At 41.5% G+C, this 21,188-nt stretch overlaps 2 protein-coding genes across 2 annotated transcripts in view; one reads left to right on the top strand and one right to left on the bottom strand.

Moving 5' to 3' along the window:
- The window catches only part of tesk2 (testis associated actin remodelling kinase 2), a 48,729-nt gene extending 35,269 nt beyond the window's left edge, over positions 1-13,460 (bottom strand). Inside the window, exons 1-4 of the mRNA XM_083659043.1 lie at positions 13,100-13,460; positions 6,496-7,169; positions 5,458-5,577; positions 886-923 (exon numbers count right to left, since the gene is read on the bottom strand). Coding sequence (XP_083515169.1) covers positions 886-923; positions 5,458-5,577; positions 6,496-6,618 — 281 coding nt within the window. The 5' untranslated portion in view covers positions 6,619-7,169; positions 13,100-13,460. The remainder of the gene's footprint in view (positions 1-885; positions 924-5,457; positions 5,578-6,495; positions 7,170-13,099) is intronic.
- A 3,427-nt stretch (positions 13,461-16,887) lies between these two features.
- Positions 16,888-19,767, top strand: tmem53 (transmembrane protein 53). The gene is made up of 3 exons (XM_083658837.1): positions 16,888-17,067; positions 17,309-17,412; positions 18,198-19,767. The coding sequence occupies exons 1-3, from the start codon at positions 17,013-17,015 to the stop codon at positions 18,897-18,899; spliced, it is 861 nt and encodes a 286-aa protein (XP_083514963.1). The 5' UTR covers positions 16,888-17,012; the 3' UTR covers positions 18,900-19,767.
- The last annotated feature ends 1,421 nt before the right edge of the window (positions 19,768-21,188 follow it).

The raw sequence follows: 21,188 nt of genomic DNA, 5'->3' as shown, positions 1-21,188 counted from the left end.
ACCATACCATACCATAACATGCCTGCTGAAGCCGAAAACGGACATGTCTTCTTCAAACACTCTGCTATCGCTTGATAATGCTGGACAAGTGTCTCATTTACATGATTGGCACAGAATTTACAAGCAAATGTGGGTGGATGGGTGTGTGGAGGAGGGAGGCTGAAAAAAAGACACTGTTGAAATGTAGATATGGGAAGAGTTTTACATCTCTGCAGAGTCGATTACGAGTTAGCACTGAATAGGTGCTTATGGAATACAACACAGTTTAAAGAGTTTTGAGGAATCATTGCAAAAGAAATTGTGTAATATAATGTGTATATATAATATAAGAATATCGGCCGATATATCGATATCGGAATATTTTTACTCCGTAATATCGGTATCGGCCTGAAAAATCCAGTTTTGTTTGGCGACGAAACAAACCACCGACTATCAAGCACAATGATTAACGCACTAATGTACCCGTACCTGAGGATCGGACATGATTCGATGATTATCAGGCACTCGCCCCACCAATGCGGCCCTGACATTTTTACTTGATGAACGGTTAATGTTGAAATGGTCGGTTATCGGTTAAACGTTGAATTCCTCAGTCAAATGTACACCAAATGTCAGGATTTTGACCTGCATTCATCAGCAACACTACTAAATTCCCATATAGATTGATTTTCAACAGGAAAAAGTGGAACAAGTTTGCAGTTAGCACAATGCAGCAACCGGGTACTTGTCTGTCGGTCTTCTACAGAGCAAGTGTTTGGGTTTCTTCTAAGAACTCATGCATGCACACACACACACGAATAGGAAATATCACCCTGCAAACCACAGAGGCTAGTGAGTCAAAATACTGAGCTGCTGCACGTATCTCCCTACATCGTATTAACTCACTTCCTGAGCATATAGCGAGCCAAAGTCCCGCTCACTTCCTGTTTGGACATACACACCAAGAGATTTCATCTGCCATTCTTTTTTCCATCTACATTTCATAAAATGTTTATGAAAAACACTTTTACTTGGTCAAACCAAGCGATTCAGCTGTATTTGCAATCAGGAGAGACCATAGAAGTCTGTGATGTTGATGTGAAAACATCAACATCATCGAGTAGTGAGTAGCGAAATCAAAAAGGAAGTTGGAACTTGTGTTTTGATCCATATTAGGGAAGTTACTGGTTCTGCAAAGGCACTGGATCAGCCAAATTTCCTGTGCATGATCGCGCGCGCGCACGTACACACGCACACACACACACACACACACACACACACACACACACACACACACACACACACACACACACACACACACACACACACACACACACACACACACACACACACACACACACACACACACACACACACACTCTGTTCAAGTTCAAGGGAAGGGTCCTGGCTGTAATAGCTAACAGTCTTCACCGCAGGACAGCAGAAACAACAGATGGCCACTCCTCTTTGGGCCACCTTCCCCCTTTCCTCTATCATCCTCCCCCATTCTTCTCTATTCACATCCCCCCATCTCCATTTGTTCCTCATCCCCCTCTTTCTCCTCCTCCTCACCCCACACTATGCTCCAAAAATCCTCATCATCCTTAACTCGCGCTCTAGCAAAGCCACCACTCGATGGCCCTCTCCTCCAAAACCCCCTCCTCTTCTCTGACCTCTGCATCCCTAGTCTACCCTAAAACGTCCTCTCAACCTCCACCTCTCCCACCATCCCTTTCTCCAACGTAGCATCTCTCTATTCATCTCTGCTGGTGGTCTCCAAGCTTTCCATCGTTCCTCTCCCACCTCCTCTCATTCATTCCCACTTCATCTTCCCTCTCTGCCTAGTGCCTACACAGTCTTCTCTCCCATCACTACTGAGATAGAAAAGGATAGAGAGAGAGAGAGAGAGAGAGAGAGAGAGAGAGAGAGAGAGAGAGAGAGAGAGAGAGAGAGAGAGAGAGAGAGAGAGAGAGAGATAAACAAGCTTGTGTCATACAAAGGCTTATCTGGCTGCCACAGCATGATCACTCCATCTACAATCTGCTCCGTTATTAGCTTTGGTTGTAGCGGTCTCCTCCTCTCATCCACTACTGCGGTTGCCTTTTATCCTTCAGCTAATGTTCCTACCCAGTCTAGCAGCTTAGCCTAGGTGTATCAGAATAATAATAGTGGAATAACAGTAACATCTTAGACTAGGTGTATCAGAATAATAATAGTGGACATCTTAGACTAGGTGTATCAGACTAATAATAGTGGAATAACAGTAAGTCTTAGAGTAGGTGTATCAGAACAATAACAGTAACATCTTAGACTAGGTGTATCAGAACAATAATAGTGGAATAACAGTAAGTCTTAGAGTAGGTGTATCAGAATAATAATAGTGGAATAACAGTAACATCTTAGACTAGGTGTATCAGAATAATAATAGTGGAATAAGTAAGTCTTAGACTAGGTGTATCAGAACAATAATAGTGGAATAAGTAAGTCTTAGACTAGGTGTATCAGAACAATAATAGTGGAATAAGTAAGTCTTAGACTAGGTGTATCAGAACAATAATAGTGGAATAACAGTGAGTCACCATTCATGTAGGGCAGCTTATAATATCCGCAAACAGGAGACAGAAAATCCCCACTGAATGCACATTCATGCCGGCAGGAAGCTGGTATTTAAAATCAGGGTCAATATTTCAGCATCAGTGCCCGTCAGCACTGAGACGGCAAATCATTCATTATCATACTATTAAAACAATTAGATGTCTAATTAAAGTGGCTGCAGCAAACCGAGAGCAACTCTGTGCAATCATCAATGACATCATTCTTTTTAAATCACTCCTTGCACCATCGAAAGCCAGCATCGTAAATCAGACTCAATTACTTTTTATTATTTTTATTTTCCAATAAATCCCATTGAAAAATCGATCGTTTGTTTCAATAGAAACAAAATCATGTTTGGAATGCTGTTACATATAAATCAATAAACCCCTAAAACTGCCTTTTGAAGCTTTGAATAACATGTCATCATCCTCTGAAAAGGGAATGAAATGAGCTGGCCATTTTATTAGAAGATTTTAATTTGCACGTTTATTTTAGTTTGATACATCTAAAATAAGCAACAGCAGGTTTGCTCAGTGTTATTATTGGACCCTGCATTTATGAACTTTTCACTTTTGAGCAAATGCCTGCAGCAGCAGCAGCAGCTAGCCACAAAGCCTGCATTAGCATCAGCTAAATATGAAAAGTGACTGAAGAGGCAGAATATAATACTGCAGATGTCAATGAAACAAGCTGAGAGGCACAATGGAAATTAAATGTTAAGCAGGCTAAACAAATCCATGAGTCCAAACAAAGACCATTGTACTATCTACTACAAGTAGATATAATAATATTTGTCAGCTACCTCCACCTTCAATGCCAATATATTCTGTTAGGTATTCTTTGTACACTAGCTATTCAAATGCTGGCTGAAAGATGCAAATGCAAAATTAAGTTGAACTTGGATCAAGATCCCCTAAACCCCACTAGCCCTGGAAGCTAATTAGGCTATTACTCTTAGACTAGAGTAGGAGACCACAGAAAACCCTTCCCCCATACTTGTCAACTTTATTCTGTGTCTTAACCCTTTACACACAATACTGAAAGAGGGGGTTTGTCTCGCATATATATGGCGGTGTGCACAAGCTCACATACATTGACGCGCGCGCACACACACACACACGCACACACACACACACACACACACACACACACACACACACACACACACACACACAAATAAAGCCCAGGCAGCACTTAACCTTCTCTACCCCAGTCACAATAAGCCCACTGAGAAGTAACTATTATCAATCAAGGCAAGGATTATTTAGTCTATTTTACACAAATAACTGCAACTCAACTCGAAGTCCTTCCGCACTTCTCATCTAAACTAAACAGAGCCGGGGCAAAACGTCACGCTGTCGTAGGTTAGCCTACAAGTTATAACTGAAATAAAAGGAGAAAGAATACATGTCTCCACTGACTGGATGTTGATAAGGAGACACTTATCGGGCATAGCCAAACTCATCACACTGAACGTGCCTGTGTGACTGCCATTCACATGCCCTGGGGAGGGGAGGAAGTAATAGGGTTAACAAGCCCCTTTATAGACCACTGCTCTCTTGACTTGACCTCAAAGTGTCAAAGAAAGAGTAGCAAGCACAGGCCAGGTTAGCTCAGAAATGATAGCTATCTTCGCACCGCCAAGCAGATCAACTTGGAAATGACTCTGCCTCTTATACCCTAAGCTTAATAGCCATAGCACACACGGCCTAGAACACTAGCATGACTTTTGTCACGTACCAGCCAGCAGTGTTGTAGTCACGTCACTATATCTTGATTCTGAGTCCAAGTCACCAAACACGAATCTGAGTCGAATCCAAGTTGAGTCAGAGTCAGAGTCCAAGTCCCAGTCTGAAGTTACTGAACACGAATTCACGTGAATCCACATGTATGTGGAACACACGTGCCTGCCCTCGCACACAATTGAATGTCACGGTATTCATATAGCTAACAATAATATCTCATGCCAAATTATTAGGGCGCATTAACAATAATAATAATAATAAAGTCTTTATCAATTAACAAGTCCGTGTCCTCGTCTCCAACTTCAGAGTCCAAATGCATAAATGCTCAAGTCCAAGTCCAAGTCATCAGTGCTCAAGTCCAAGTGGAGTCACGAGTCCTGAAAATGAGTCTAGGACCAGGACTGGACTACAACACTGTAGGGCAAAATCAATCAATCACAAGAGGTCATGTGACTAAGTTCTGACCAGTGTTGGGGGTAACTCATTACAAAAGTAACATATTACATGTAATATATTACTTTTAGCAGTAACTCAGTAATATAACTTATTACTTATAGGATTTCAGTAATATTATACCAGTTACTTTGTCAAGTAACTCAAGTTACAAATTGAGTTACATTTTATTAAATCAAAGCACATATTTAAAAAAGATACAATCATTTCCTAATCAAATGGTGTGTTTTTATGCAAATAACCACTATAGCTGACAATAACAAAGGAAAAGGATAAGATTTAGAATTTTGGATTGTTTACACTGACTTCAAGGCGGTTGAAATTATTCTTTGGGATGGTTCCGGGGCGGCGATGTCATTCTGCTACTGCTGCTGTTGTTTTGGTAAAAGTAATGCAAAAGTAGTGTAGTAAGTAACGAGTTACTCTACACAGAAAGTAATATTGTAAAGTAACTTATTACTTTCAAATGAAAGTAACTAGTAATATGTAATATATTACATTTTGAAAGTAACTTGCCCAACACTGGTTCTGACCCATTATGAAACACCCTGGATGGATGGGTGGGTGGGTGGGTGGGTGGACAGATGGATGGATATTCTTCTCCAGAAAAGAGAAGAGAAAAACAAGCTCTTGGGAAGCCTGCTTTCCTCAATGAGTGAGTCAAGCAGAGCTTATCTAAACCCACCTTGTAGACCTCAGAGAAGAACCCAGAGCCGATCCACTCGCGGCTGAAGTCGTCGAGGCGTGTCAGACAAGAGAAGGCACTGATGAGGGCTCTGTAGGAGGACGGCCACACCCTGCCCACCTGGGGAGGACAGGAAAAAACTTGTATCAATACATAAGGCCTGACCATGGCCAAAATGTCTTACAACAAAAGCGTATGAAGCATCGTGCATTTGCACTACACCTGGGTTTGATGTGTCAGAATACAATACAATCAGCCATCATGCATGTTACAGCATGTCGCAGGTATAAAAAGAGATGCGCAGGTGCTCTTTGGGGAACAGGCATACTATACAGTCAAGAGGCTTTGCAGTCAAGTCTTAGCTTGTAAAGCAAAGCTATAAAAAAACTAACAATAGTAATGCCAGTTAGATTGAACTATTGCCAACCAATTTAAAGTGAAATGAACATGAAAATGACTACAGCTGTAGTCGTATTAATATAGGACTGTATGGCTGGGCTGATTTCACAATGCACCAAGAAACCTCAACAACTTTTCAAACTGAATTCAGCGCTTTCAATGCTTTAATGATTTGTATGCAAAACCTTTGAGCTTAGATAAGACAATTTAAAGACATTTTAAGACCTGCCGAGACCATTTTTAACCTGTTATCAGGGTTCCTACATTGCATTTGAAAATTCCTTTTCCAGGCATTTTTGACTGGATTGGTTAACTTTGGTTGGTGTTCAATATTTGCTGACATGGCAATATGACTAAACTAGGCCATAATCACTCTCTAGCATAGCACTTTTAGCATTTTTCTTCACAACAACAAAATCACAGCATGTGAACTTGTGAAATGGTAATGACATTTCAGCAACAGAAAATGTGTAATCATATGTGCTGTAGAACTCAACGTTGTTTTTCTGTACTTTACTCAAAACTTGCTTAAATAGTTCCCAAGCTGTTCCAGGTTTTTAAGAACCACATCTGAACCCTGTATCAGTATGAGCAGCATCATTGTGAAATGCAGCCTACCACTAAAAACATATGGCTGACCTGTGAGGGCGGCGGCATGCCCATGTCTACGGCCCCTCCCCCTCCAATGCAGTCTCTGTCGTCGTGGAAACGGTCGGGTCTCACGGGGAACCCAGCGATGGAGTTGCGTTTATTCCGGTCCATGGTGATTTGGATGGTGGCGGGTACCAGTGATGGTGTCGGGTTCTTTCACAGGTTTCTCTGGCTTATCCCCATTAGCTACCACCAAAGGTAGAAATGACTCGTCCTTGGACTCATAAAATGAGCCGAGTGAGCAGCAGCTGAACCCTTCGGCACCTCAGGTTTGGGTTCTTACACCCAAGCCAAGCAGAGCTGGGCAATCCCATAGACCAGTGTTTATTATTAAACTATGGGTAGGGGCCCTAAAGGTAACATGGGCCTTTTTCTGGTAGGTCCCGACATGACAAGAGTAACAGATTGTTTTAATGATGCCAAGCGTCCCAGGGCAGCACAGAATTGACTCACTTTGTGTCCTGGGTGAAAATATGCCACATACATTGACTTTAATTGAAAACTATGGTTAGTGCTCCCCCGGTGGCAAAAGCCTGACCGAATACAAGAGGTCCCCTAGTAGCCGTATTCCTCTGTGCTGGTGATGGTGTGGGGGAGTCCATCCGGATGAGAAGGCTTTCACATGTTTGAGATGTTTGGGATGTTTGTGGTAATGTGGAGACCTGGGAAAGGAACAGAGATGAGGTCAATTCACAGGGTTCATTCATATTAAGGTGAGTGTGCACTGCAGTGGGGGAGGTGGAGGTCTGTTTTTATGCAACAGACTCCTACTATTTGTGCCAGGCAGCAAAGTGTCCGTCTGGTACTGCTGCCTGTGCTTCAACACGTAGTGAATAGGGATGTAAAAATACATTGTGAGACAGTTAGACAACCATACAAATGTGTGAAGATTCAAATCGGTGAGATGAAAAATGAATTGTGATGCTTTTTTTCTAGTTTTTCTTTTACAAAGAGAAGGAAATATGCATTCATTGCAAAGTTTGTGTTATGCAGTTATACCCTACCGCAGAAATAATAATGGATTATTGAATTGGATAAAGAAAAGATAAGAAAAAATACAGATAAAAAAATACGTGATTTTTGTCTAACAACAAATTAAAGGAATTTTTTTCAATCATAATTTGTCTGAAATCTCATTTCGTAAACAAAAAAGAAGTGAGAACATCGTACATGTATTGTGAACTCAATATCATGAATCGTATCAAATTGTGAGTGTATCGTTACTACTAGTATTGAAACTTTCTTGTGACTGCTGCCATGTCACCTGATTTTTCATGCTCTTTTTGGGCCGGCACTCGTCACCGATACACTTTTTGAGCGTGTGAGTTGAGCAAGGTCAGACAGCCAACAGAGTAGACACAACATGTGTGGGTATTTGTCTCTGTGGATCCTACTCCTGTCTCCTGGCCCATATAGACTTGATAGTGACCAGATTCACTCGTGCTAAAACAAAACACTTTCTGTCATGCTGATCTTGAAAGATCCTGCCACTTAACAACATTTGTAGTTGAAAAAACCCAGTAGAATAACAGGACTGGGTGTGTTGCCTTCAGATGGATGAGAGCAGCCTCGTTCTGGACAAGCCAAGATGTAATGGCTGTAATAGGGACCGATTGTCCAATTATGGGAGATTAGCCAAGGAATAGTTTCAAGTCCTGGACCTCTCTGCCATCCAAAACAAAACCAGCAGGCTACAAAGGGGACAGAGAAGGAAGTCTGTGACTAAGGGTCATTTTTTACACTACTAAACAATGTGTCTTTTCACGTCTGGCTTTTAGGAACACTTCAAAGCTGGAGGGAGCTTTCTTTGGTTCTGTAAACATGTTGAAGCTGGTATTGAATCTTACTTGTTTTGGCCAAATGCAATGGAGAGTAAAGCTAGATTCTATAAACAATATTCACGTCCAATGGCACTGGAGAGGAAATCTCTCTTCAATTTTACTCTTAAGCAGCCATATGCGAAAAGCTTTCTTTCTTTCTTTCTTTCTTTTTTACTTGAGCTACTAATTACACCCCAAGATTGAGCCTCTCTGACACATTTTTTTTTAATAATGGGAGAAGAAGCCTTTGATTGAGATTATGACTGAGTGGAGAGGAATGACCTCTCACACTGAACTAAAGCTTTCAAGTTCCTGATGGCCGTCTGACCTCCAGCGAAACACAAGCCCCTAGATGGCCCTACCAGTCTGGCAAAAGATTTACGCTTCTCGATTTTCACACTGTGAAAGCCTCAATTCATTTTGGAGTATCAATTAGGCTGTGTGTAGGCAAGCACAGACACTTAAAGCATAGCACTTCATAGTGTAATCTTCTGCAACTTCCAGCTCAAAAGACATGTCCATAATGTATGTGCTTCACCACGTAAAACAAAGGCAATGTTGACACGACAATGGCTCAAGTTCAACACATGTCCCTAACTCCAATTCTATATTGAGTACAGACGGTATTTTAACTACTGGCCCAAACGGACCTAAATTGAATATGATGATGCATGTCATTTGACCCACCATATTAGACACTCATAATGTCATAGTCGCACCAGGAATTTCCATGGCCTATTCAACAATACTCCAAAATGAAACCAAGTTGAGAGAGTTCTAACGAAGACTAAGAAAGTTGATCATATCACTCCAGTTCTTAAGTCCTTACACTGGTTGCCAGTGTGTCATAGAATAGATTTTAAAATGCTGTTATTAGTCTATAAATCACTTAATGGCCTAGGCCCTAAATACATAGCTGAATTGCTCCCACGCTACGAACCGTCTAGAACTCTTAGATCAGCAGGGTCCAGCTTATTAACTGTCCCTAGGATCAAATCAAATCATGGGAAGGCCGCATTTACCCACTATGCTTCTGCTAGCTGGAACAAATTGCCTGAAAACCTCAGATCTGCCCCAACCTTACTTACTTTTAAAAATAGACTAAAGACTTTTATGTTTACCGTCGCTTTTAACTGCTGACAGCTGTTTCTCAATCACTATCATATGTGTGTCTAGTCATGTTTCTTATATAGTCTATTCCTCTATAGGTTTTTAGCTCTTTTTGCAAGTGCTGCACCTGTTGCTTAATGCACTTTTTATACCCTTTTTTAAAGTTTTTAAAGTTTTGTTGTGATGCTTTTAAATGTCCATTTTATTCTATATATATATATATATATATTCTAAATTGATTTATTCTACTATGCAGGGACGGAGTGTAAGTGAGCAGGGATGCAGTGTAAGTGAGCAGGGATGCAGTGTAAGTGTGCAAGGATGCAGTGTAAGTGTGCAGGGATGCAGTGTAAGTGTGCAGGGATGCAGTGTAAGTGTGAAGTGAGCAGGGATGCAGTGTAAGTGAGCAGGGATGCAGTGTAAGTGAGCAGGGATGCAGTGTAAGTGTGCAAGGATGCAGTGTAAGTGTGCAGGGATGCAGTGTAAGTGTGCAAGGATGCAGTGTAAGTGTGCAGGGATGCAGTGTAAGTGTGCAAGGATGCAGTGTAAGTGTGCAGGGATGCAGTGTAAGTGTGCAGGGATGCAGTGTAAGTGTGAAGTGAGCAGGGATGCAGTGTAAGTGTGCAGGGATGCAGTGTAAGTGAGCAGGGATGCAGTGTAAGTGAGCAGGGATGCAGTGTAAGTGAGCAGGGATGCAGTGTAAGTGTGAAGTGAGCAGGAATAGAGTGTAAGTGAGCAGGGATGCAGTGTAAGTGAGCAGGGATGCAGTGTAAGTGTGCAGGGATGCAGTGTAAGTGAGCAGGGATGCAGTGTAAGTGAGCAGGGATGCAGTGTAAGTGAGCAGGGATGCAGTGTAAGTGTGAAGTGAGCAGGAATAGAGTGTAAGTGTGCAGGGATGCAGTGTGAGTGTGAAGTGAGCAGGAATAGAGTGTAAGTGTGCAGGGATGCAGTGTAAGTGTGCAACCCAATGAGTCCTCTATAAGTTCTTAGCTCTTTTTGCAACTGCTGCGCCTGTTGCTTAATGCACTTTTTATAAAGTTTTGTTGTGATGCTTTTAAATGTCCATGTTATTCTCTTCTTCTATTCTTTTATTTTGCTGTCAACCCTTTTATGTGAAGCACTTTGAATTGCCTCTGTGTATGAAATGTGCTAAATAAACTTGACTTGAACTTGACTTGACAGTGTGCACATTTTGAACAAAACATATCGGCCTAAATGGGGAGTAACGTTAGCAAACTGAGCAACAGGGATGTGGTATAGATTTGAATAAATTCGTAGACCCAGTATGAACACAGTGATGCTATCTCATCTCATGAGATCAGATCCCAAAAATAGCATTAAGATGACAAGTGCAACTGAGGTCTGAGACAGCAAGTTTCTGTCTTGGTCCTCTAGCATCACATAGACTCATCCAGGGTTAGACCTACCGGACAACTTCTGAGATCATTCTCTGTCCCCAGCCACGACCTTAAAAGGATTTTCATGCCCCTCTTTTTCCCCTCTCTCTCTTCAAGGACGCCTCATTCTCTGCCTTTTTGAAATGGTACAGTAATAAAACTCCCTGTGCCAAGAAAAATGTAGGCCAAAGTACCAGGCCTAAGCTTTCATTTCCTATCTGGTCTCAGTAGCTTTTGCATCCAAGCCTGGAACAGGCATACACATTTCATATGTCACAGTATCACTAAGATGATAAGCCATCAAGTAGAGTATAAATTTGCACTTCCCTCGATTCAAAACAGCTAACAACAAGAGAGAACGGATGCTGTGTCCTGTCCACACACACCCACATTATTTAGTGGTCAGTGTAGGCCTTCTGTGCACACAAGCAAAAACTGACTCAACACAAACTTCCCGCACTTACTAGCATTTCAGTCTTGCACATGAAATTACAAAGCAGGGCATGTGTTATTCTACAAGCCAATATGGGTGGGTGAAACCAAACATAATTTAAGATGACCTCCCCCCACCCCCCTCAAAAAATAAAAAAATAAATACAACTTTAAGGTGGCACACTTGACCACCTCAAGAAATTGTACTCCCACTTCAAGGGCAAACATGAAAACATAAACGTGCTTACTAATAGGGCAAATAGTCCTAGCCACATAATGTAAAATGAAAATTGTTATACCATCTAAATAATAATAATAATAATAATAATAATAATAATAATAATACCAATACCAATACCAATAGCAATAATAATAATAACTTCTACGAACTATGCTGTTGCATTTATATGCTGGAATCTGCTCCTTGATGCAAGTGATTAGATTAAAAAAAGACTAGGCTAGAGTGTTCATTACTATATTTGTTTCCAAACCATCCCCTGTTGCCTACATATCCAAAGGCATGCATTTAACACACCACAGTAAAGGGACGAATGGAAAGAGGGAGGAATTTAAAAGGGGCAGAGTTTTTTGGTCTGTAAAATGTGGCCTAGTGCTACTTCAAAACAGATGGGACATCCCCAAAGTAGCCTAGGGCCAAATGTTTTAGCAGTAGTTTAGGGGCCTGAACACCATCCAGCTGTGCCCCTGTGGATTACAGGCCAATAGAAAATGTCAATAGTAAATCAAAACCTAAGTGACTTTGTGATGATGGGTTGCACAAGGGGTGAGTGAGAGAGAGTGAGTGAGTGAGTGAGTGAGTGAGTGAGTGAGTGAGTGAGTGAGTGAGTGAGTGTGTGTGTGTGTGTGTGTGTGTGTGAGAGAGAGAGAGAATGGTGGTAGCCACTCAATATGGAGGAGGTGCTGCTTTTTGTACCCATGAAGTGGATACTGACTGTATCTTGTACCGTTATCTTGTATTACAGTATAACTGTATTTGTCGACTTGCCATTGCTGTGGTGTTATCTTTTTGTGCATGCATTAATCTGGTCGCCAATGTGTTTATGCCCTTTGTACCTTGTATCCATGTGGACATAAATAAATCATTTAAATGTGTGTGTGTGTGTGTGTGTGTGTGTGTGTGTGTGTGTGTGTGTGTGTGTGTGTGTGTGTGTGTGTGCGTGTGTGTGTGTGTGTGTGTGTGTGTGTGTGTGTGTGTGTGTGTGTGTGTGTGTGAATCCAAACAGATTATGGTCTATTTGTCAAGTGTTGATCACAACATCTCAAAACAAAGTTCAGTGTGTTGAAGTTATCTCCTGCCCCTTCTCCTTTGGAGCAGAGCTAGTGGAGAGCTAGCTAGGTTAATGCTGAAAATTAGCGTACAAAGTTCAGTGTGTTGAAGTTATCTCCTGCCCCTTCTCCTTTGGAGCAGAGCTAGTGGAGAGCTAGCTAGGTTAATGCTGAAAATTAGCGTAAACCAATCCCACACGTCTAACACAGCATGTTAGGTCACATTCAGACAAACTGAACGGCTCTCTCTTATCTGACCACAATCTATTGTGGTAAACTGGATGATATCCGAGCCGCTGCATACCTGTCATTCCTCAAGGGTTTAATGTAATGAACAAGTCTAAGGGGGAAAGCACTAGGGGGGTAACTGACCGTGATGTGTATGATACAGACAGCAAATAAGCAACACAAGAAGTCTTATTAACTAACGTTAGATAATTATGTCGAACGACTAGCCACATGATATTGCACGACATCCAGGTGCAAAATGTAAACACAACAAAGCAGCGAGGCATTTGGCTCTTCATCAAAGTCCAGTTGTCTTACCTGTTTGCTTTTCATAAAGATGATGATTATTCGGCAATGAGCAGTTGATAATTTGACAGCTCAGGCTGTGTCCCATGTCATTCCGTGGAGGCATCTGTCGAGAACCATCCACCAAGCTCGAACTAGCTAACGTTAGCTTACTGGCTGAGTGGGGCTAACGTTAGTTTGTCAACAAAACTCAAGCTAAGCTAGCAGACGTCGTTAGCCAAATATCTCCGAACAAACAAAACGAGAAGTTTATCGGCCGTCCAACTACGTCCAAAATGTTAACGTTACATTTACAAAATGAGTTCGAAGTGTCTCTTATTTTGTTGCAGTTTCTCAAAAAGCCAAAGTGAAAACTGTTGTTGTCCGCCCGGGATAATATTTCAAGCGTTTGTTGCTGGTTTGACAGCTCCGTCTCTCTGCCTCTCTGCTCAGCCGAGTCAACTCCCACTTTGTCCTGTCCTCGCCCATTTTTGGCTACTAGTTTGACTGACAGTTAATTGCACCAATGGGCAAGGGCTATGTGGAGCTGCTTTTTCAGTTTGTTGCCTTCAAATGCCGTCGAAAATAATCTAAATTTGACACTAGTAGTCTAGTCACTAGTGTCAGTGGTACGCAACCTTGCGCCTAGACTGTACAATATTATATAATATAACAAAAACCAATAAAAGCAGTACGAAAAAAACTAAGAATAAAAATAAAAAATAAAAATAAAAATAAATCACACCCAGGTGCTGAAGTAAGTGGTGAAGACACATACAAGACATCACTTAACCAATTTTAACTCAGAAGACAATTGCTCGAGTGACATCACTCACTGATGACATCACAACTGAAAGAGCAGGCTGCTTTGGCCTCGACTTTTATCTGTTTGCATCAATGGTTTGGATAGACATTGTGCCCCATCTGGTGGACAAAACCGGGAAGTACAGCAGCATGATATACTGTAGTTGCCCACAGTCGGAAAAAGAGGGACATCTGCCTTTTATGGGTAAGGTCTAGCTTCATTCATTATTACCAGCACTCCCTCTTCCACCATTCAACAAGTTTTTTTCCTAATTTATTTATTACATCACCAGTGCATTCCATCTTTGCTTGTCCCTCCCCAAAGTAATTTCACCTCTGCATTGATTTATTAAAAAGTATCAACGTTTCGGTCACAAGGACATTTCTCAAGACATCCTTGTGAACGAAACATCAAACATTGACACTTTTTAATAAATCAGTGTGTGCGGGAATCATCTTTTTTCTTTTGGAAATTGATCTGGGGATTTGATTCCCTGCACCTCAAGACAAAGATACAAGCAAGTGGTGTGCGCGTTGCCTATATCCTCCCCAAAATAATGGCATCATGTTTTTGCCTTTCTTGTCCCTGGACTTGTTCAAACAAACCTAGATCCATGTGAATTGTAATATAATATTTAAGAGCCACTTCACTCCTCTTGTCCACTGGAACATATTGCTGTTCTATATTTTAACCCTAAACCCTAAAGGCCTAAACCCTAACCCTAACCCTAACCCCAACCCTAACCCCAACCCTAACCCTAACCCTAAAAACAACCTAACCCAAAAATTGTTGCTAGCTAAAATTTTTGCTAGCTTTATCCTGCCACACTGGTATGGTCGACCCATGGACCACGGTCCATATCCATATGTAAGAAAAATTTGGACTGAGCCATGCCTCTTGTAGCCTGGGTCTGCGAGCTCATGTTTTATTTGTGATCTGGTGATGGTCTCTTGCACACAGATGGTCCTGTTTATCATATCTGATATCTACAACAAATTGCTTGAACTCCTTTCCATTAGCCAATAAGCTCAGAAAATTAGAAACACAATTGTTAATAACCAACACATGTTTACTCCTGATTTGAGTATTGAGGTCATTCCTTATTTTCTTTCCGTCTCAGCCCTTTGGCATCCAAATGGCACAGCTGCCTTCACTGTCCTCTCATGTCTTGGACTCAACCTATGGGTTCAAGATTCCTTGCTTGCCTGGGGAATACTGCCTCTGCATATGCGATCCCATTTTGCAGCTCGCTCAGTTTGTTAAACCGCCACCTCGCGTTTTTACTATTGGTCGGCCTTCAGATATCACAGAAATACTTTCTTTTAGTAATACCTCTCCTTCAAACTCCACCAGTTTCACCCACCTTTCTTTCAAATGCCTGTGTCATTCTCTTTACATTCATTACCAGCATCATTAGCATCACCTTTTATTTCAACCTTGTCAGTTTTTTTTATATACCGTATATATTTTGTTCTTTCCAACCTATTGCTTTATTCATCTGAGCCTCATCAACGCAGCCTAATGATAGATTAAAAAATGTCAGAACTTCAGCAGATTTGATTTTATCCAACATGATTTATCAAGTATTGTTAACGTCACTGGACTCATTTGACCGACCCTCAGGCCTCAGCGAACCTATCAAATTAATTTATACCATTCTGTCACCTACTCCTCTTCTTCTCCTTCCTCACTTTACATCTCACTTCAACTATTATACCTTCACTGTTTCTTACCCTTTTTACCTAATGATTGCCCTAATTACCCAATGATGTGATGTCACCCGATCAATGATGACATCACTCACTGATGACATCATTGAGTGGTCGAGTGAACACCAGTCTAATTTATGATGAATTTGAGTGTAAGAGGGTTTGTAGACCACTCTCCAGACCGGGGGACGGGGTCTACGGGTCCACTAGTAGGCTATACTTAAATTGCAAATGACATATAGGACTAAACAATGTGTTAATTGTGGTTTACTCTTTTAAATGCTACCTGATAATAGGCTACTATGATAAACATCTCAGTGACAGTGACATCACCATTTGAGATGGAGACATGTGTCTAACGAGAGACCGTCTCCTAACCTTATAACAAGGACATGGACTCAGTGCTTCGGTATTTAGAGCTCAGATTCAGAGGCAGAATGCATGTGTGATGCATAAAATGCTTAATATGATGGTCTACTTACAGGGAATGGCTGCCTCAGATTCTTAAGGGAGAAGGTGGAGATGCAGATAGATATATAACTCAATAATAGTTCAGTTGCATGTTGAAATGATTACATCCTTATATGCTTTGATCTAAATACGTTTTTTTTAACAAACAACTCCAACAAAATTGCTTTCATAGTTCATTTGCACGCACCACCCCCTTCACTACCTCCATTCCAGGCCTGTGCATATGAACAATATCATTTCATCTCTCGGATTTGAATATCTTCCAGTATAGGAGGATGCAGCTTCAGATATCATTGTTCTGCTATGAACCTCAGGCTGCTACCTCTCATGTAGTTTAAGTTTTGCATGCTTAAATTAGCAATGAGATGCAGTCAGTTGGAAACCACAGTTTGTGTTGCTAATTGCTATTTAGTTCTATTTACTTAAGTGGCACAATCCATCCGGCTCCTTAAGTTTATGAAGGCTATTCATTGACCTGCTCAAACTAGTCTCACCTGGTTAACCTAGTTTGACTCAAGCCAGACTGTCTCTTCCATACATCAGTGAATACATCAGCCAGCCTGTCAATTAATTTAGTAATCTATTTTAATGTCACTTGGGAAGGCATAAGTACGGTGGCCCTGAAGTGCAAATCACATGTATGCCGTACAAATGACATTTGCAAAATTACAGATTGGTTCTCAAATACGGTATACATTTTAACTAATGTTCTTTATTTGTATGACAAAATAAACGTATGTTTTATTTTGAAAAGCTAAAACCGGAACTCCCACTTTTTATTCGGTTTCCCTTGACACTGGTCTGGTCACCAGGCAAGCAGTGTCGGGGCGGTCTACTCTGCAATTCATTTGTTACCAGCTTTTACGTTACCTAACGCTGTTAACTTGGCTGTCATTCAACCTCACAACAGTCAAATGAACCAAACATTAGAGGACCGAAGCTGATATAATCAATCACAAAAATGGCAGACGATGAAATAGACTACAATATCGTGTTTCCAGATGCAGTGACATCGGGTGAGCACCTCAGTTTCATTGTAGTTAGCTTGCTTGCTATGTTGCTAACGTTATTTAGCCGCGCTAACGTTAATATGACTTTGCTAGCAATTAGCTTAGCTACTAGTAGCTTACTCAGACAGCTCTCATGTAGTCTGGGCAAACACATTGGCAGCACAGAATGGCTAGCAAGCCTGGAATTGCCTTCTGTTTGTGAGCTGATAATAACAACAAGGCGTTTTATTGTGTGTCTTCCTTTCAGAGAGTCACTGGCAGGGGACAAAGGAGCCAGTTGTCATCCTTTTGGGTTGGGCTGGTTGCAAAGACAAACACCTCTCCAAATACAGCTCCATCTACAATGAACAGGTTGAAACTAAATAAGACAACACCATCACCCACATTGCTCTCGCTTGTGTCCCTTATTGAAGCGAGAAGCTGTTTATATCTATCACATAACTGCAATATCTGTATAAGTCTCTGTTTAGTTAGTTAGTTTGTTTATTGACAACCATAGAAATATTAACTATTAAAATAATCATATAAAATACGAAAAATAAAAACAATGGGTCCAATCACATAACAGATACATCATTGTATCAACGTTCCAAGATAGCTAAGCATTTACTCAACATAGATAGCATTTTCTTGTCCATATTTTGAAATAATACCCATAGGTCAGTAAACTGACAATCAAAACTGTCACGGATATCCTGGGTCTGGGGGTACAAGAGAAGGTGTTGTTCGTCCTGGATTCCAGTGCCACACTCGCACACACGTTGTTTACAATCCCGGGTGGCTCACTTATACATATACTGTTTGTACATTCTTTCATACGTATTTAAAATAGACACTTCACACCACACTTATTGGATGGTAGTTACTGATTTTTATTTATTTATATATTTTTTGCAAATGTTTAAATGTACCCATGCCTTGTCTGTTTTAATGTGTGCATACTCCCCCAAGCCCCCCCCCCCCCCCCCCCCTCCCCCCATATGCGAGTACTTTGAGAGCAATGCAAACTGGAGTCAAATTCCTTGTATGTGTACATACTTGGTCAATAAAGCTGATTCTGATTCTGATCAGCATCTCACAGCTTAATTCCACTTATTTCTCTCATTCTTTCTTGTTGTCTGTTTTTGCCCCTGTAGGGTTGTGTCACCATCCGCTACACGGCCCCCTTGAAGACGGTCTTCATATCGGAGTCCTTCGGCTACAAGGAGCTTAGCAGCACTGCCCTCAAGCTGCTGGAAATCCTCTACGACTATGAGGTGGAGAACAGCCCTATATTCTTCCATATCTTCAGCAACGGCGGCTTCATGCTCTACCGCTACGTCGTAGAGCTCCTGCACAGCGACAAACAATTCAGCTCCCTGCATGTGATCGGGGCGGTAGTGGACAGCGCCCCGGGTAGCGGGAACGTCCGCGGGGCCCTGCGCGCGCTGAGGGCCACCCTGGGGCCAAAAATCAACCCGGCCCTGAGGTACATCCTCCTAGCGCTGTTCGCAGTGACTGTTTTCCTGTTGCGAGTGGTGCTGTACCCTGTGACCAAGTACATCCACAAGAACCACTACGACGCCCTGCGGGAGAGGCCGCCCGCCTGGCCCCAGCTCTACCTGTACTCCAGGGCCGACCAGGTGATCAGGCACGGTGACGTGGAGCTCATGGTGGAAACCCTGCAGCAGAAAGGGCTCCCTGTCGACAGTTTTGACTTTGTTTCCACTCCGCATGTCAGTCATTACCGGGAGTTCGCCGAGCAGTACGCCTTGAAGTGCCGCGATTTCCTGGTGGCCTGCATGAAGGACTCGGAAGGGATTGACATGAAAAAGAGACGCCATGTTCAAAATCACTGAAAGTTGGGGAGGGTGTAAACTCACAAGATTCCTGCTCCGTTAAGCAGTCCTTCCCACATTTTAGAAGATTGGCACGGAACTGGGGTAGAATGCTTAATTTGGCATCAAATTAGTTCAGGATCTTGGCGGTGATTCTTCAACCCAAAGCACATAATAGGCCGGTTCTACAGAGATGGCCTAGATTTAGGTTCAGTATCTATCATTGAACCAGGCTTAATCCATGTCTAAAAACAAGCCACATGATACACTGTAATTTATATGCCGTAAACATGTGTGGCACAAAGGTCTAACCTGCCCTACTCGGATGTATTTGCAACACTACTGTCATGTACTACATGTAAAAAATACAAAAAAAATAATAAAATACAAACATTTGCTGTACACTGGAAAATAGGCACTTAAAGTTGTTTAGGATATAAATGGAGCTAATGGTATTAACTATTGCTGTGAAATGTGATGGATTGTAGACTAGTTATAGTGATTCTAAAATGGATGAGGCTGGGTATTAAAAAGTGATAAAAGTGATTTTGTTCCATATCTCTAAATTTTAAAAAGTATGGTGGAATTTTCAAAATCTTTCTTAAAATGGGATCTTATTGGTACATTATATTGAATGTCTATTTGGGATTAAACAAAGCAACTGTCATGTACAAATATGTATAAATTAAAATGATTGATCACATAATTAAATTGCCTTTTTTTCAACATGGAAAGGTCAGCCTTTAGATTTTTTGGGATTTTTTGTCTGCCAAAAGGTCGAATCCCCTAGCTAAGAATCCCCAGCCCTAATAGACAAAATTGATTATTGCAAGGGGGGGGAGGTGACGATGAATGTATATGTCCAGCACAACTAATGTGTTTAACTAATGTGCCTTCAATAAATGAGAATAACCATATATCAGTGTGTCAGCCTAATTCATTTGAATGGGACTTGGTTTGGTTTCACACCATTATTTCAGATGTGGCTCTCTCAGACACACCCATAGCTTTCACAAAGGTTTTCTTGGGAGATCGAGAAATCTGATCTTCAATAATGACTTTGTGGTTGTATATCAAAACCTAGAGGCTATTGTAAAATTTGCTGTATTGCAAAATGGATAGAGCAAAAGGTGCATTTCTCTATAGAACACTAGAAACGTGGTCGTACATCTATTACTGTGATAGAAAAACATATTGAAGTTATTTGATGATTGAAAACCTAGTTTGATAGAATAGCTGTCTTTATTGTGATGTCTGGGTTATCTTAAAGCAGGCATGTCCAAAGTCCGGCCTGGGTGCCAATTGCGGACTAATTTCAAGTGGCCCTCAGCTTGTCTCAAAATATACTATTATGTGGCCCTCCACACATTATTTCTTAATCGAGCAAGTTCAATTTGCATTTCTTCCATTCACCTTAACAATGACAGCACTATCATACAGTTTGTAGACAAGCACCAAGTAGGAACAACAGGCAGAATAATGTTTCAGATGGTGAACAAAATCCTTAGAGTATTGTATGTGATTTTTTTATAACCCATATGATGCTAGAAGCAGCTGGCCCTTAAAACATCATATACCAAGGTTAGGCGTTTCACTCACTGGGGCCACTAAAAAGCATGCTTAGCATTCTCTATATAGAATGAGAGATGCATTGTATTTGACGTTTGAGTCCGTGTTCATCTGTGTTGAACTCTGGGTATAGAATTCCTTGACTTCTGGCTTGGAAATGACTTGAGACTTGCTTGTGACTCATGATATGATGACTTGCATGTTGCAATATAAATGTCCATATGCGTAAGCAAATCATTATTCAATGTATTGCTCATTGTAATCCACTCCGTTTCACACACACACACACACACACACACACACACACACACACACACACACACACACACACACACACACACACACACACACACACACACACACACACACACACACACACACACACACACACACACACACACACACACACACACACACACACACACACACACACACACACACACACACACACTAGCTCACACAGCAACAATTAACCAGCAGAGGTGATGACGTTACTTTGCTGGCGTGGGCCAGTCAGGCAGAGTCAGAGTCGACACATTTTAAAAATGGTCATACAACAGCGGGGGTGCATCCCAAAAAGCTCCAAAAATCACACCTCGTTCCTCCACAACCTTGTCCTTTTGGTGCTGCCATGTTGCTTTCTCTTCCAACAGTGACCGAGACAAGAGAAGTCACTTGTGAAGTCTCCTCAGGCAAAGAATGCACAGATGTTTCCTCAAGTTTGGGTGTGCGGTGAACTCA

Source organism: Poromitra crassiceps, assembly GCF_964638095.1.
Source record: "Poromitra crassiceps genome assembly, chromosome: 23".
Taxonomy (NCBI): Eukaryota; Metazoa; Chordata; class Actinopteri; order Beryciformes; family Melamphaidae; genus Poromitra; species Poromitra crassiceps.
Note: the sequence above shows the minus strand (reverse complement) of the source record. Positions and strands in the feature narration are given on the sequence as shown.

Bases quoted from the DNA above. Each gene is read 5' to 3' on its own strand.
- tmem53 (XM_083658837.1), top strand. From the start codon at position 17,013: ATGGCAGACGATGAAATAGACTACAATATCGTGTTTCCAGATGCAGTG. The intron at 17,068-17,308 runs GTGAGCACCTCA...TCTTCCTTTCAG, and splicing joins TCCAGATGCAGTGACATCGG to AGAGTCACTGGCAGGGGACA. The intron at 17,413-18,197 runs GTTGAAACTAAA...TTGCCCCTGTAG, and splicing joins GCTCCATCTACAATGAACAG to GGTTGTGTCACCATCCGCTA.